Genomic DNA, 15,398 nt, shown 5'->3' with positions numbered 1-15,398 from the left:
AGGGGCTCCCCTCCCTACTCGGGACACCACCCGGGGTGCCTCCCCTCAGCCCCTGCCTGCCGAGTCTGGGATCCTCAGTCCTGCCCAGACTGGGAGCCCCCACGGCCATCGCCGCTGCTGTGCCGAGACATGGCCCTGCAGAACGCCCTGTACACCGGAGACCTGGGGAGGCTGCTGGAGCTGTTCCCCCCGCACAGCACAGCCGACTTGCTGCTGGAGAGCCGGGCTGCTGAGCCTCGATGGAGCAGCCGCCAGAGAGGTGAGGGGCTGCCGGGGATGGGGCTGAGAACCAGGGGGCTGGGCTGACAGCATCAGGCAGAGGTAGCAAGAGCTAAAGGAAAAGAAGAAGCCCCTGGCAGTTTCTCCCTCACCCCAAGGCTTGCCTAAACCTTGGCCCAGGAGTGAAGTCATGTGGAGCCCAGAATAGCTCCTGCCGAACCGCGTGGCCAGCTCAGGCTCAGCTCAGGCTCAGCTCAGGGACAGAGACCCTCTCCTTCCATCTGTCTGTGTTTCTCTTCCTTGTCTCTCTTTGCCTTTGGCCCCAACCTCTCCTCCCCCGGAACCCCCTTCCCATATGCTCACACTCTGCCCTAATGAGCTGGTCCCCAGATGAGTGCAGGGGGTGGGAAGAGCCCCCAGGTGACAGACGTGCCCTCTGTGCCAGGCTGGTGGAGAAGCCCAGCAGTGGGTCTGCAGAACACCCAGAGTCTGGCCCGGGACCCATCGTCACCCGCACAGCCTCAGGACCTGCCCTGGCCTTCTGGCAGGCATTGCTGGCCGGGGACGTGGGCTCCGTCTCCAGCATCCTCGCCGACTCCAGCACTGGCCTGGCACCAGATTCCATCTTTGATACCAGCGACCCAGAGCGATGGAGGGATTACCGCTTCAACATTCGCGCTCTGAGTATGGCCAGGGGCATGGGGGGTCTGAGCAGGAGAGGGGAGGCTGGAAATGGAGCTCTGGGCTCCCTCCTCCCGGCCTCTGTCCACCTCCCTCATTACCTGGCAGCTCTTTGCTTCCCTCCAGGATCTGAGCCGGTGTCTCCTCTCTCCCTAGGACTCTGGTCTCTGACTTACGAAGAGGAGCTGACCACCCCACTGCATGTGGCGGCCAGCCGGGGCCACGCGGATGTTGTGCAGCTGCTGCTGAGGCGGCGGGCAAAGCCAGACGGTGCCCCCGGGGGCCGCACCGCCCTGCATGAGGCCTGTGCCGCAGGCCACACCGCCTGTGTCCATGCGCTGCTGGTGGCAGGAGCCGACCCCGACATCCCTGACCAGGATGGGAAACGCCCCTTGCACCTCTGCCGGGGGGCTGGCACCCTCGAGTGAGTGACTTCTCACCCTAACCCCCATCCCACTCGTAGGGGAGACAAAGCTATGACCTCAAGGGGGCTGGGGGAGCATGTCAGGGGCTAGCAGGCTGGGTGGGCTGGATGGGGGAATCAGGGCTCAGGTGGGGAGTCAGGATGCAATTACTCCTCAAACCATCCAACCCTTGGTCCCAGGAAGTTTGGAATGGCCTGAACTTGGGACCGTTTCTGCTTCCCCAGAGGTGGAGGTGGGCTGTGTCAGGGGTCAGCCGCATGGCCTGCACTGGAGAACTTGTCTGGATTCGTTCTGGGGATCCATCCTGTGCCATAAAGTTTTCATGTGTTCTACAGCAACTGAGGCACAGTCCTGCCCTCAGGGATCGACTGTCCAGTGATCCAGATAGGCTGTAAGGACAGTGACTTCCAGTTAGAGTCTGCATTGGTCCCCGGGGACAGGGTCTGGTTCTGGCAGGTCGGGCATTTCCAGAATGGCAGGCACCCTCAGTAATGGGCGCAGGGCCTGAGTCCAGCTAACCAAACTCATAAGAAACTAATAGATGTATCCAAATGTGACAAAGGCATTGTTTACTGTATGGAATATTCCAAATAAGTACGCCCTATGTGCAGGGAGCCTTGGAGGATGGGTCCTCACAATTCTCTGAGCATGGGATCCCCCAAAGGAAGCCTTTGCGAACCGTTGACTTAATTGCACCCACAACGGAGGCCCTCTCTCTACTGACTACACACCTGCCAAATTTTACGTCCTGCCCCTGAATGGTGCCCAGTTTTTATCCTGGGTCCTTCTCTCATGGACCTTCTTCCACCTGTTAACCTCGTCAGCTTTCAGAGGCTCCACTGACTTATCATACTGAGGACACGTCCTATACCAGCATAGTCCCCGAGAAATACAACGAGGGTGTGAGCCACGTAGGTAATTTAAATTTTCTAGCAGCCTTATCATAAAATGAAAAAGAAACAGGTGAAATTAACTTTTTAAACAGTGGTAAAATACCCATAGCATAAAATTTAGCATCTTAACCATTTCTAAGTATACAAGTACATTCACATGGTTGTGTAACCATCATCACCATCCATCCAACTCCTGAAGTTTTAATCTTACAAAACTGAAATTCCAACCCTATTGAACAATAACTTCCCATTCCCCCTCCCCTCACAGCAACCACCATTCTACTTTCTGTCTCTATGGCTTTGACTCCTCTGACTACCTCAGATAAGTGGGATCATATAGTGTTTGTCCTTTGGTGACTGACATATATCACTTAGTATAATGTCCTCATGGCTCATCCGTGTTGTAGCATGTATCAGAATTTCCTTCCTTTTTAAAGGTTGCATAATATTCTATTGCATGTAGATGCCACATGTCAGTTATTCATTCATCTATTGATGGAGACTTAGTTTGCTTCCATGTTTGGCTGGTGTGAATAATGCTGCTGTGAACCTATGTATACAAAATATCTGTGAAACAGCTGAAATTAATTTTAATAATATATTTCACTTAACACAATATATCCACAATGTTATCATGTAAACATATCATCAATAGCAAAAAAAAAAACCCAAAAAACTAATGGGATGTTTTACATTCTTGTTTTGTACTATCTTCAAGTTGATGTGATTTTACACTTAGTGTGTATCAATTAGTACTAATCATATTGCAAGTGCTCAATAGCCACATGTGGCTGATGGCTACTGATTGGACAACAGAGTTCCACCTGTTGACCTCATCAGCCTCAGAGGGCTCCTATTTTTAGCTCTGGCCATGTCCCAGCCCAGCCCCCTTGAAGTGACACCCAGTGATGAATCTTTATTCCTTTCTTGAGTAAGCAAATGTATATCTAAAATCATTAAGGAGAATTTCAAACACAGAAATGTGGGCAGGATAAGATAATGATCCATCATCATCTGTACCACCCACCTCTCCCTGTCATTAACGCTGCTGTTAAGAGTTCTCATGAAAACAGCTTTTCAGGCATATGCTGCCCACAACGGCGTCATTTAGGTCTAGATTTCAGCAATTATCCCTATTCTACAGATGAGGAAGCTGGAGCTTATCTTAGCAAAGAGGCTAATGCCTTTAGCCTTGAATTTTGGTGCACGCGACCTTTCGTGGGGCAAATCTGGCTGGTCAGTTTTGTTTTTGTTTGTGCTCACTGCCAGGCCTCACTCCCCACTCCCTCCTCCAGTCCCTCTAACGCCCCTGCTGTCCCTGGACTGGAAGGCCAGCTTCTCCCCTTACTAGCTGTGCGAACGTGGGTGAGAGCCTCACGCCCTCAGTGCCTCCGTTTCCCCATCTGAACCTGCCCTAGGAAGCAAGTGCGCGCAGTAAGGCCCAGACGCTGCCGGGTGTGAGTGCACCGAGGCGTCTTGTGGCTTTTCCTGCCATTGGGGGCTTAGTGCACTATCCCTGCAGGGTGTGTGTGGACTGGAAAAGGGGGCACTGTCGATCCTGCAGAATCATGCTGGATGACCAGTGACAAGATGGGAGGTGAGGGCATACTGAACCAGGAGCCACCCAAGGCTCCCCGGTGTTGGCTTTGCTCAGCTGGCGGAAATGCAGGGGTGAAGGGCTGCGCCCCATTTTCTTTCCCACCGCCCTCTCACCCTCACTAGATGTGCAGAGCTGCTCCTGAGGTTTGGGGCGAAAGTGGATGGTCGGTCCGAGGAGAACGAGGAGACCCCTTTGCATGTGGCCGCCCGGCTGGGCCATGTGGAGCTGGCAGACCTACTTCTAAGACGGGGTGCATACCCAGATGCCCGAGACGCTGAAGGCTGGACACCGCTGCTGGCTGCCTGTGACACCCGCTGCACGCCCCCCACCGCCCCTGAGGCCACCGCAGCCCGCTGCCTCCAGCTGTGCCGCTTGCTGCTCTCAGCTGGTGCCGACCCCGACGCTGCCGACCAGGACAGGCGGCGGCCCCTGCATCTGGCCTGCCTCCGCGGCTATGCGGCCATCGTGGAACTGCTCCTGTCCTGTGGCGTCAGTGTCAACGCCATGGACTATGGGGGACACACAGCCCTGCACTGTGCTCTGCAGGGTCCACCCTTGGCCGTGGCCCAGAGCCCAGAGCACGCAGTGCGAGCTCTGCTCAACCACGGTGCCGTCCGAATCTGGCCTGGGGCTCTCCCCAAGGTACGGGGCTGGGGGCAGAGGGAGGGCAACGAAGGCCAGGGAACAGGAGACCAGGCCTGTGTGCAGCCCAGGCCACTTGGGCATTTGATAGGTCAGTTCAGTCTGTCTTTCATTCCACAAGCCAGCAAAGCCCAACAGGGGCAGAGGTGAGGACACAGACCAGGGGAGGAGTGTGTGTGGTGTGTGGTGTGTGTGTGCACACATGTGTGAACGTGCATGCATGTGCACACATGTGTATACATATACATGTGCACTCCATGTGGACTGAGGGCAGTGGGGCCAGATTATAAAGGATTGGAAGAGTCTGAGAGGAGGAGCCAGGATTGATGAGGACAGGAGTGAGCTGATAAAAAAAGCCCTTAGGCAGCTCTGCTTGGCTGTGGGCTGATCAGTGAGACACTTGAAGCTCAGGCGAGGCTCCCCTAAGCAGGTGATGAGCCCGGGTCACGAGGTTCGAGACGAGCTTGGTCCTGGTTTCTGAGTGCTTGGCAGGACAGGCATCACCCAGTCCCGCGCAGCTGATCTGGCACCTGAGAAAAAATCCTTCACTGTCAATTTCCAATTTGTATCTTAACTTATGTTAACTTCCCCAAAGGGGCGTTCAACTGGAAGACGTGTGTTACTGATGCCCTGGCAGGGGGCCCTGTCCCATGCAGGGTCGTGTCTGGAGGTGGCTATATGACGTCAAAAGGGCACTGGGTCTTGGGTTGGGTCAGGACTAATATGGCTGTGGGCAGGTCTCCCTGCCCTATCTCCCTGTTTATTCCGTCCAGCCTCGCCTTGTCCTGGATGCTCCCCTTCTGTCCCTACCTTTCCCCTCCACTCACAAGCCTAGAAGCATTTGTCTAGATTCCCAAGCAAGACCAAATAATTAAACAGCCTGAGAGTTCGGCAGATTGGTCTCCCCTTTGGGAGAATACAAGAAAATCAACAATTAACACTAATTAATCTCCTATTAACACCAGATAATTAGGAGACAAGTAATTCCCTGTAATCTGACAGTGGCTCTGACAGTTAATGATTCCCGTAGTCAGAAACGGGGTGGGAGGAGGAGGTGGAACAGCAAGCGGATTTCCCAGGACCCCTCTGCCTGCCCCTCTGGCCCTGCTCCTCCCTGCCTCCCAGACCAAGGGGGCCACATGGCAAAGAGCCCCATTCATCCCTTCACGATCAGAAAGTGCGGGATCCATTTCCCACGACTGGACAGTTAGCCAGGCACGGCTGTGTTGCCTGTTCTCTGGTGAGGAACACCTCCTCCCTGCTTAGGGGGTCTCCGTGGCCCACCTGGGACCACTGCCAGCCCCAGCCAGTTCTCTAGGAGCCACCCTACCGGACTGAGCACTTAGGAGACCCGGTTTTGATGCTTGTTCGTGTGACTATCGTCAAGTCCCTGGAATTTTTTGAACCCAGGTTCCCTGCGACCAACAGTGATAAAAGCTATTGGAGCACAGTGGGTCACAGTAAGAGCCAGCACAGTCCTGCCCACACACCAGACACTGTTTGAAGGTGTGTGACCTGTTACGTGGGTCCCCTTAGTCCTCCCAACAACCTCTGAGGTAGGTGGCGACTAAGAGTGCAGGCTCTGGAGCCAGGCACACTATCTGGGTGACCCTTGGCAAGTTGCTTAGTCTCTCTGGGCCTTAGTTTCCTCATCTGCAAAATAGGAACATAACAGTATGCCCGATTCTTAGGTTAGTGTGAGAACTAAACGAGTTTACACACAGAAAGCTCTTTGGACAGGGTCTAACTGGAGTTCGTGTGCAGCACCTGTTAGCTAGCCTTGTTCTGAAATTACATCGTGTATGTGAAAGCACTTGGGAAGCTGTTAGGCATTATCCCAATGCAGGGTATCATTAGACAAGGGAGAGAGAGACGCAGGTTGGAACGCAGGAGAGTTCCTGGAGGGGAGGGGACTTGGGCTTGAAGAGCTGGAGGCACAGGCATTCCAGGCAGCGCGCAGAGACAAATCAGCGTGGGCCAGGAGAGACAGAGACTGGCCCCAAGGACAGGCAGGAGGAGCAGGTCGAGCAGGGAAGTCCAATGTAACCAGCTTGCAACTTCCTAGCTCTAAGGAGTGAGGAAAAGAGCCTGCCCTGGGCCGATAGCTGGGGCAGCTTCGGTGAGCACTGCCCGGATGCAGGGCCAGAAGCAGAGGGCTGTGGGTGTGTTGATGCTTTCTCCGGGGTCCTGCTTCCTGGACAAGGCCTTCCCCCTGCTTCCATTATCTGGCCGTGCACAGGACATGCAGCACTCCCAGCCGGCCTGCGTCTTCTCTCCTTGTGCAGGGGGTTAAAGCCCCTAATGCCAGTGTGTGGGGAGGGAAGTGGGGTATGTACAGAGATGCTGCCTGGAACATGGCACCTGGCTGTTCTCAGATTTTACGAAGAATCTGTGGCCGGTAGCTTGACATATAGCAAGAAATGGAGAAGATGAAGCACGAATCTGCTTATGGGTATTACATGCAGGCGTGGGTGGGTATGACAGTACCTGTGTGTGTCACACCTGTGCATGGTGGCCTTTCTGACCACGTGGATGGTCCCCCAGCATGGGCAGCTCCCTGGCATAGCTTGCCCCTCACTGTGTCAGGCCACATCCTCAGACAGGATTTTAAAAAATTTTTTAAATATATTTTTATTGATTTCAGAGAGGAAGGGAGAGGGAGAGGGAGATAGAAACATCAATGATGAGAGAGAATCATTGATTAGCTGCCTCCTGTACACCCCCTACTAGGAATTGAGCCCAAAACCCCAGGCATATGCCCTTGACCAGAATTGAACCTGGGACCCTTCAGTCCACAAGCTGATGCTCTATCCACTGAGCCAAACCGGCTAGGGTGAGAGGCCTTTTTGATCACCACCTAGGACTGTGCCCTCCCAGCCACACACAGTCTCTGAGCCTACTGATTTTTCTTAGCAGCAGCATATCTTCAAGCTGTGTTTTCCTTTTGAAATAGAAACTTCCTTACCTGTCTGTCCTCCTCACTGCCAGCTCCCCGGTGATTGGCCCACTGTGGCCCTCAGTAAATATTTGCTGAATGAAGAAATGAGATCCCACCCCATCTCCTACATCAGGCTTCTGCTGGTCTGGTGCCTTCTCCCTGAATGCCCTCCGGGCTCCTGAATTCTCCTCACCTTCACATCCCCAGGCCCCTGATCTGTGAATCCCTCCCTGACCGCCCAGAACCGCTCCCCTGCCCCCTCCCCCTTGTAGCTGTCTCTACCCCTCACTTGGCATCAGGAGAATTCATTAATCTTTTTATCCTCTCAGGAGCTCCAACCTCAGCTCAGGGACCCCTTTTCCATCCAGAAACAAGCAGCAGAGAGCCTCAGTTTCCTTTGTTTGTAAAATGGGATAATAGGTTGTACCTTGTAGGGACAGGATTAAGAGACTTAATACATGTAACGTGCTAAGAAAAGTATCCGGCATAGAGTGTGCACAATAGAAATGTTAACTGACATACTGGTTTCCTGTCACCACCATAACCAAGCACCACAGACTGGGTGGTTTAAAACAATAGAAATGTATTCCCTCACAGTTCTGGAGGCTGGAACATTGGAATCCAGGTGTGGGCAAGGTTGGTTTCTTCCGGAGGCTCTGAGAGAATCTGTTCCATGCCTGTCCCCAAGCTTTTGGTGGCTGCCCACAATCCTGAGCGTCCCTTGACTTGTAGGTTCATCACTCCAATCTCTGCCTCCATTGTCACAGGGCATTCTCCCTGTGTGAAGTCTGTGTTCTGTTTTCTCTTCTTATAAAGATAGCCATCATATTGGATTAGGACCCACCCTAATGGCCTCATTTTAACTTGATTACATCGGCAAAGGCCCTGTCTCTGAATAGGTCACATTTATAGGTCCTAGGGATTAGGACATCCACTTAGCCTTTGGGGGAGGTAATTAAAGCCACAACAGCTGTTCTGGGCTGGCTGGTCATCCTGGGTGGACTGACTGGGACCTGCCGTGTGGGGTAACCCTGGGAACACTCACTACCCGCCTCCTCCAGGTGCTGGAACGCTGGTGCACATCCCCGCGCACCATCGAGGTCCTGATGAACACCTACAGTGTCATGAAGCTTCCTGAGGAGGCCGCGGGGCTGGTACCTCCTGAAGTTCTGCAGGTTAGACTCCAGGACCCTGACCACACAGTCGCTCCGCCTGTCCAAGAGACTCCCACCTCCTAAAGGAAACCCCATGGGTCCCCCCACTCTGCCCCACAGACATTATCCGGAGACCCTCTTATGTCCCAGAAGAAGAAAACTTAGAGTGAACACCCCCAGAGGCTCCAGAAGCTCCGCACGGCCACCAGCCCACCCCTGTGGGAGGAATGGGTGCCGCTTGTCCCAGGCTGCCTCGCTGAGCCCTCCATTCTATCCCCAGAAGCACCACCGTTTCTACTCCTCCCTCTTCGCCTTGGTGAGGCAGCCCAGATCGCTGCAGCACCTGAGCCGCTGTGTGCTCCGAGCTCACCTGCAGGCCTGCCTGCCCCACGCCCTGGCCCGCCTTCCCCTGCCGCCCCGCCTGCTCCGCTACCTGCAGCTGGACTTTGAGGACGTGCTCTACTAGGTGAGTGCTGGGCTCTGTGGACAGTCTCAGCAGGAGATCTTTTTTGGGGGGAGGAGAGAGGGTAGGAGGCAAGAGGAGAGTTGGGGGCAGTGTCCTGGCCAGGACCAGCCAGCCTCCCATAGCACTGGAGCTCTCTGAATGCACACCTCTCCTTCCAGATGAACACTGCACTTTGAGAGAGCCTACAGCAAATGCCCCAGACTCCGGGGGCTCTGGCCTGCCTCTCACAGTGCACCGAACGCAGGACTGAACTGAACCAACCCAAGCCCAGGTGGCCCTCCCAGCAGGAGGACCATCTCCCCAGGCAGAGTGGATGCTGCCATTCCCACCAGGGAGAGGTGGGTGGACATGTTTGCTGGAGAGAGAGCTAGGACTCATGGCAAGTGATACTCTCCTCTTGGGGGTCTCCTGAGGTCCCCTCTGGGCAGTCCAAATCCTGTATGCACATTAAAGTCTCCAGACCCGTGTTGTTTGGTTCTATCTCCAACAGGCCTGCCTTTGAGCTGGCCCACTCACTGGGGCCTCAGGATGGGCAGACTGGGTCTGTTCCCTGGTGCCAGCTGCGTCACCTTCCCCTCTGGCATCCACCAGCTGTTGAGGGATCCCAGGCAGACCCCTGCCCCTCTGCCCGGTGAGAGTGTCAGAAAAGTCCCAAAGGACAGCCAGCAGGTAGATGACTAGGGTTAGGGCAGAGCCGCAGCAGATGAGGCCGTGCAGACAGTGGGGCAGGACAGTAAAGGTAGCTGGGAGTGGAGAGGGGAGGGGAGGGGAGGGGAGGGAAGGGGAGGGGAGGGGAGGGGAGGGACAGAAAGGCCAACTTGAACTGACAAGGTGGGCAAGCATGGAGGGGTAACCATGGTTCAGGAGAGAGTGGAAGATCGAGGTTTAGAAAAAATAAACCCCCAAAAGCTCTCCCTCCTCCCTGTCCTGTAGGTCAGGGAGCATCGGATGCACACTGGTTCCTCCCACTGTTGATCTGCTCCTTCAGTTTAGCTTTGAGGTGGCAGGAGCTGAACTGAGAGTTACACCCTTGGGTTCTAGCCAGTACGTCTCTTCCCCACTCTGGGCTGTAAAACAAGACAGGAGGGAGTTCCTGGGGGTCTTTGCAGTACCAGGATTTTAAGAACCTGCAGGGGTCCCCAGCAGCCAGGAGCCGGCCTGCCGGGACAGGAGGGAGGGAGGGAGGGAGGCGGAGTTGACCGGAGCCGCAGAGCAGCCAATCAAGTGCACTGTAATCCGTGACGACAGGGTTGCTAGACAGATTTTCGGGGCCACGGAGTGCGCACGCGCCGAAGTTCACGGTTTTCCCGCCAACAGCTAGGCTGGCCTGGAGGGCGCGAGGCGGCGGGGGTGAGGCTTGGAGGGCGCGGAGCTCGCGGGTTGAGGAAGGAGCCGCTGAGGCGGACGGGCCCGAGGTGAGTGAGCCTGGCTTCCCACCGGGCCTCTCTGGCCTTGGGCTGGCCGGCGGCTGCGGGGCGCTGCGCGAGGACGGACGCCTGACGGGAGGGCCCGCGCCGGGAGGTCAGGCCCACGGAGGTCAGGCCGATGGCGGGCTGCGTGGGCCTCCAGGTCCCGCCTCAGGGACAAGTCGGAGCGGGTTGTGGGAGACGCGTCACGGAGCGGTTTCCGCGAGGCGTGTGCGGGAGTGCCCCTCCGTGCTGGGGCCTCCGGAGGGCGCGGGGCCTGGGAGAAGCCCCGGTGTCCGCTCAGGTTCCGCCCCTTCCGGCGCTCCGGGGGCCCAGGCGCGGCCCGCCCGGTCGGGGGCGCTAAGCAGACGGCGGGAAGGAGCGGCTCTCCGGGAGGAGCTCCCACGTGACTGACGGAGATGGGGAGCGTGTGAGGCCGGGGCGGGGGCAGGGACGCCTCCTCTCTGGGCGGGTGACCTGCTTTAACCTGAGGCCTGAGTGACGAGGAGGAGCCGGCCGTGCGAGCGCGTGGAGAGCAGCCGGGGCGGGTCGTGAACTGACGGGGGTTTGAACGGGTCGCTCGGGCGGGGCTGGGCGGGAGTCAGAGGCTGTTGGGGGGCCAGGCCCTTTCCCAGACCCCCGGGACTCGCTGAAGGGCGACCCAGGCCCGAACCGCTGCGCGGTGTGCTGATCACCGAGGCGGGGAGGTGAGCAGGCCGCGGGCGGGCGGGCGGCCGCGGAATCGGGTTCCCTTTGGGACTCCAGTTCCCATCCATCTCAGAGGCCGTGGGACAAGGTCAGCTGGACCCGTGGATCTAGAGTTCAGGACGAGGGTCGGTCCGGGGGGACAGATGTGGGGTCGTTGGGTTGTGGAAGATGTTTAAAGCTCTGTTCTAAGAGGATGCCTGGCTTTCCTGAGAGAGCCCTGTTTATGCATTTTGACGGAAAATGTCTTCCTTTTTATTGAATTTATTGGGGTGACATTGGTTAATAGAATTATAGGTTTCCGGTGTACAGTTCTACAACACATCATCTGTATATGGTATTATGTGTTCTCCACCCCACGTCAAGTCTCCCTCCATCACCGTTTATTCCCCTGTATGCTCTACTACCTCCTCCCCCGCCCCGGAAATTCTGTTTCATACCGTCCACATCATTCATTTTCTGCTTCCTGAGCCCTGGGTTTTAGGCACGAGGCACGTAGCTGGGAATGAGACCTGTTCCTGCCCTCAGTGGGTCTTCCATCTAATCTGAGAAACAAGTGTGTGAATAATTAGTTCAAATGCAGGGGGCAATGAAGTGAATGCAAACGGCGTGCGGGAGCAGGCGCTGGGGGCGGGAGGAGTGAGGTGAGCGAGGCGGGCAGGCACCTGGGAAGATGGCACAGAAGGCAGCCTCTCCCAAGGGCAAGGGGCCAGGACTTCCGGCCACATCCGGAGCGGTTCCAGGGGGGCGGGGGAGGGAAGAAAGGCAGTGCGGAGTCGTCAGCAGGAGAGGCTGCTGCCCAACTGCAGCTCCCCGCAGCCGGCCAGGGCCAGGAAGGCCCTTTCTAGGGTTAGACACCCAGACATTCTTGCAAGCCATGTAGCTTCCTCCCAGCCTCCTGGCTGCCGGTCCCGCGGGCCTAGAACCTCTCCCCGGTAATTGCTTTCCGTAATGTGTTTGCTCCAAACCAATTTCACGCCTCCGTGAGGACTCCGCCCTGCACTGGAGGCGCGGACCTCCCCACCACCAACCTACCCGCGTGTAACACGTGCTCACACACAGACAGCACACATTTAACACAGCAGATACGCAGGGTTCAGGTACCTGGACACAACAAGACACATACAAACCTACACGCGTGCATACTGGACTTCAAGACTCTCGTGTACAATCCTCATGCCCAACCAGTGCACTCACCCAGCAGGGCCCCTTGCGTGCTGGTCCCTGGAGGCTGCCCTGATCCTATTCCTTTGCCCTCGGGGCACCTCCCGGACTAAAGCGAGGAGGCGCTCTCGCGGTGACGCAGTTGCACTCTGCTGCCACCAGAGGGTACTCGCGGACAGGGCCCAACGCTGCCCACCGTCAGTGGACTCTCCCGTCCCTGAGTGTTATCTGTTGGCTTTAACTTTTTTGGTTTATTTTGTTAATCCTCATCAGAGGATATTTTTCCATTGATTTTTAGAGAGAGTGGAAGACTCCAGGCGGCGGCTCAGTGGTTGAGCATGTACCTGTAAACCAGGAGGTCACGGTTCGATTCCTGGTCAGGGCACATGCCTGGGTTGCGGGCTCAATCCCCAGTGTGGGGTGTGCAGGAGGAGCCAATCCATGATTCTCATCATTGATGTTTCTATCTCTCCCTCTTCCTTCCTCTCTGAAATCAATAAAAATACAGTTTTTAAAAAGAGTGGAAGGGAGGGGGAGTGACACACACACACACACACACACACACACACACACAGAAACATCGATGTGAGAGAGACACATTAATTGTTTGCCTCCTGCAAGTGCCCTGACCAGCCAGGATCAGGCCAGATGGAGCCTGCAACTGAAGTAGGTGTCCTTGACCAGAATTGAACCCGGGACAACCCTTCAGTCCGAGGGCTGAGGCTGTATGCACTGAGCCAAACCAGATAAGGGCTGTTGGCTTTGACTTTAGAATACTGTGTTCATTCTTGGCATCCTAGGTTCCGGCCTCTAATCAATGAAGAGGAGGCCACATCATGGGCTCCAGCATAAACTTGTACAAGTAGAGCGAATAGATTCAAAATGAAATTCCTCTGCAGGAGCATCTCCCCAACAGATGGAACAGTGGGAGTGGGACAAGTCAGAGCACATGGACAATTAAAGAAGCACTTTTAGAATAACATTTTAGACAGTGAGAGGAGGTGCTTACCCTCAAGGGACCCGTTCTGGGATTCAGGGGGAGAACCAGTTTTCTCTTGGTAAAGATTTGACAGCAACGGCTTCTGTCCTTGGTACTGATAGGAGAGTCACTGATTTGGGGACTTCATTCTTCTTTTCTTTTTCTTTCTTTCTTTCTTTCTTTCTTTCTTTCTTTCTTTCTTTTTTTTTAAGAATTAATGCATTTATTTTATTCTATTTATTTTTCTTTCTTTTTGGGGGAAGGGGGGGCTTTCATTCTTGACTACATTGCTCTTCTTGGTCCATTTACTAGTAGTGCAAGAACTCATTTTGAAAGGTATTTCCTCATATTCACTTGATCCTTGCACCAGCTCTTTGACTAATCCATTCTGTCCCACCAGAGAGTGACAGGCTTATTAAAGTGGTCTTTTACTGAAAGGACTGGTGGGAGGGAGATGTTTCAATATATATACACCCTTTGAGCTTTTGGAACTTTGTGCTGATTTTATTACCTATGCAAAAATGAATGCAATTACTTTTAAAAATGGGTCTTCCTTCATGGTTTATTTGATTGGTATTGTTACTAATAGCGCTCTAAGTTCAGTTTGTAGCCCAAAAGTTCCCTCAATAATTTATCAAGTCAATAAGCCTCTTTTTGTGTATCCAGTACTCTAAAGCCATCAAACCAAGTACTGACCTCTATCTCACTTTTTAAGTACAATACACTTTACAGTCCAGTCTTCCATATTGGTACCATGAAGCGCTTGGTTAATTTAACAAAGGGTTCTGACAAATATCTTTAGAAGGATGTACAAGGATTATCCTTGTTCTTTAGTAGTGAGTTGGGCTTCCCAGACCTAAGTTAAGCCACCTCTTTTTTTCTCCCTCGTAACATCTTCCCACCAGACTCATCTTAGAAGTTTCACTGAGTTTAATGTAGAGCCCACAAACAGGACTGAATGGAAATCACACTCTTCTCCCTTTACCTCTCTGATGAACTGTCAATCAAGCATAACAAAAGAAAGCTCCCTTCTTGGGTCCCACCATCTTTTGTCCCACTCTGGTAACAGTGTCTTTCGGGTGCTGATTTTTAATGCATTAGCCTGACATTAGTGTTGTTCACTAGGCCAGTGGTCGGCAAACTGCGGCTCATGAGCCACATGCGGCTCTTTGGCCCCTTGAGTGTGGCTCTTCCACAAAATACCACGTGCGGGCGCGCACGTACAGTGCGATTGAAACTTCGTGGCCCATGCGCATAAGTCGGTTTTCGGCTCTCAAAAGAATTTTCAATAGTTGTACTGTTGATATTTGGCTCTGTTGACTAATGAGTTTGCCGACCACTGCTCTAGGCCAACACAACACTCCTGAACTGAACAAATGTCACGGAGATCCAGGGTTCCCTCCTGCCCTGCTCTGTTTTGGCTCAGAAACTCTGAGACTCTTTGGCGTAAGTTTTCATCCTCACCTGAGCCAAGTCATCCTCATAAGCTTGTGTGGATTTGCTACTATTAATTACAACTAGCTTGGCTCTCCCAGTGACCAGGTGACCCCCATTTTAGCAGGCCAGGCTTGCTCTATGGACTGAAGCTCAGGTCACTCTGTTGACTTGCTTCAAGAGAAAGTGCCCATGACTTTTGCCTCATAGACAACTCTTCTGCTGGGAATCAGAAGGAGGGGGAGAATAAAAGAGACCACCATTTCAGTATTTGAGAATGGGGGAAGGTGAGCAGAGTCATCAGCAATTAGCAGATAATTAGCGCTGCTGACCCTTAGGGCTCATCAGCACGCCTGGGGCCAGCCCCCAGCAATCAGCCAGGGCAGGTCGATAGTGTCAGGCCCAGGAATGAATAGGGCTCATCAGCAGCGCTGGAGCTGGGGAGCCAATCAGGGAAATTAATAGTAAGAGAGGGAGAGAGGAGAAAGGCGGGCGGGGAGGGGGGCGCGCGACAGAAAGACAGACAAGAGATACAGATATAGGTGAAAAATGAGGGGGGGGGGAATAGAATAGGATGCACCGGGATAGGGAATGAGAAATAGTAATGATCAAATAGGAGTAGGGATAGACACAAGGGCAGGAAAGAGAAGACTGGGAGGAAGGAAGAGAATGGAAAGGATGGGAGAAAGACG

At 54.2% G+C, this 15,398-nt stretch overlaps 1 protein-coding gene across 1 annotated transcript; it reads left to right on the top strand.

Annotated features, from left to right (window-relative positions):
* Window positions 1–593: 593 nt before the first annotated feature.
* On the top strand, window positions 594–9,018 carry ASB10 (ankyrin repeat and SOCS box containing 10; the record flags this gene model as incomplete). The annotated part of the gene is made up of 5 exons (XM_079786732.1): window positions 594–903; window positions 1,057–1,324; window positions 3,941–4,460; window positions 8,460–8,573; window positions 8,833–9,018. The coding sequence occupies 5 exons, from the start codon at window positions 594–596 to the stop codon at window positions 9,016–9,018; spliced, it is 1,398 nt and encodes a 465-aa protein (XP_079642858.1).
* Between the last annotated feature and the right edge of the window lie 6,380 nt (window positions 9,019–15,398).

Source organism: Cnephaeus nilssonii, assembly GCF_951640355.1.
Source record: "Cnephaeus nilssonii genome assembly, chromosome: 12".
NCBI classification, from domain to species: Eukaryota; Metazoa; Chordata; class Mammalia; order Chiroptera; family Vespertilionidae; genus Cnephaeus; species Cnephaeus nilssonii.
This window is presented reverse-complemented; position numbering and strand designations above follow the sequence as displayed.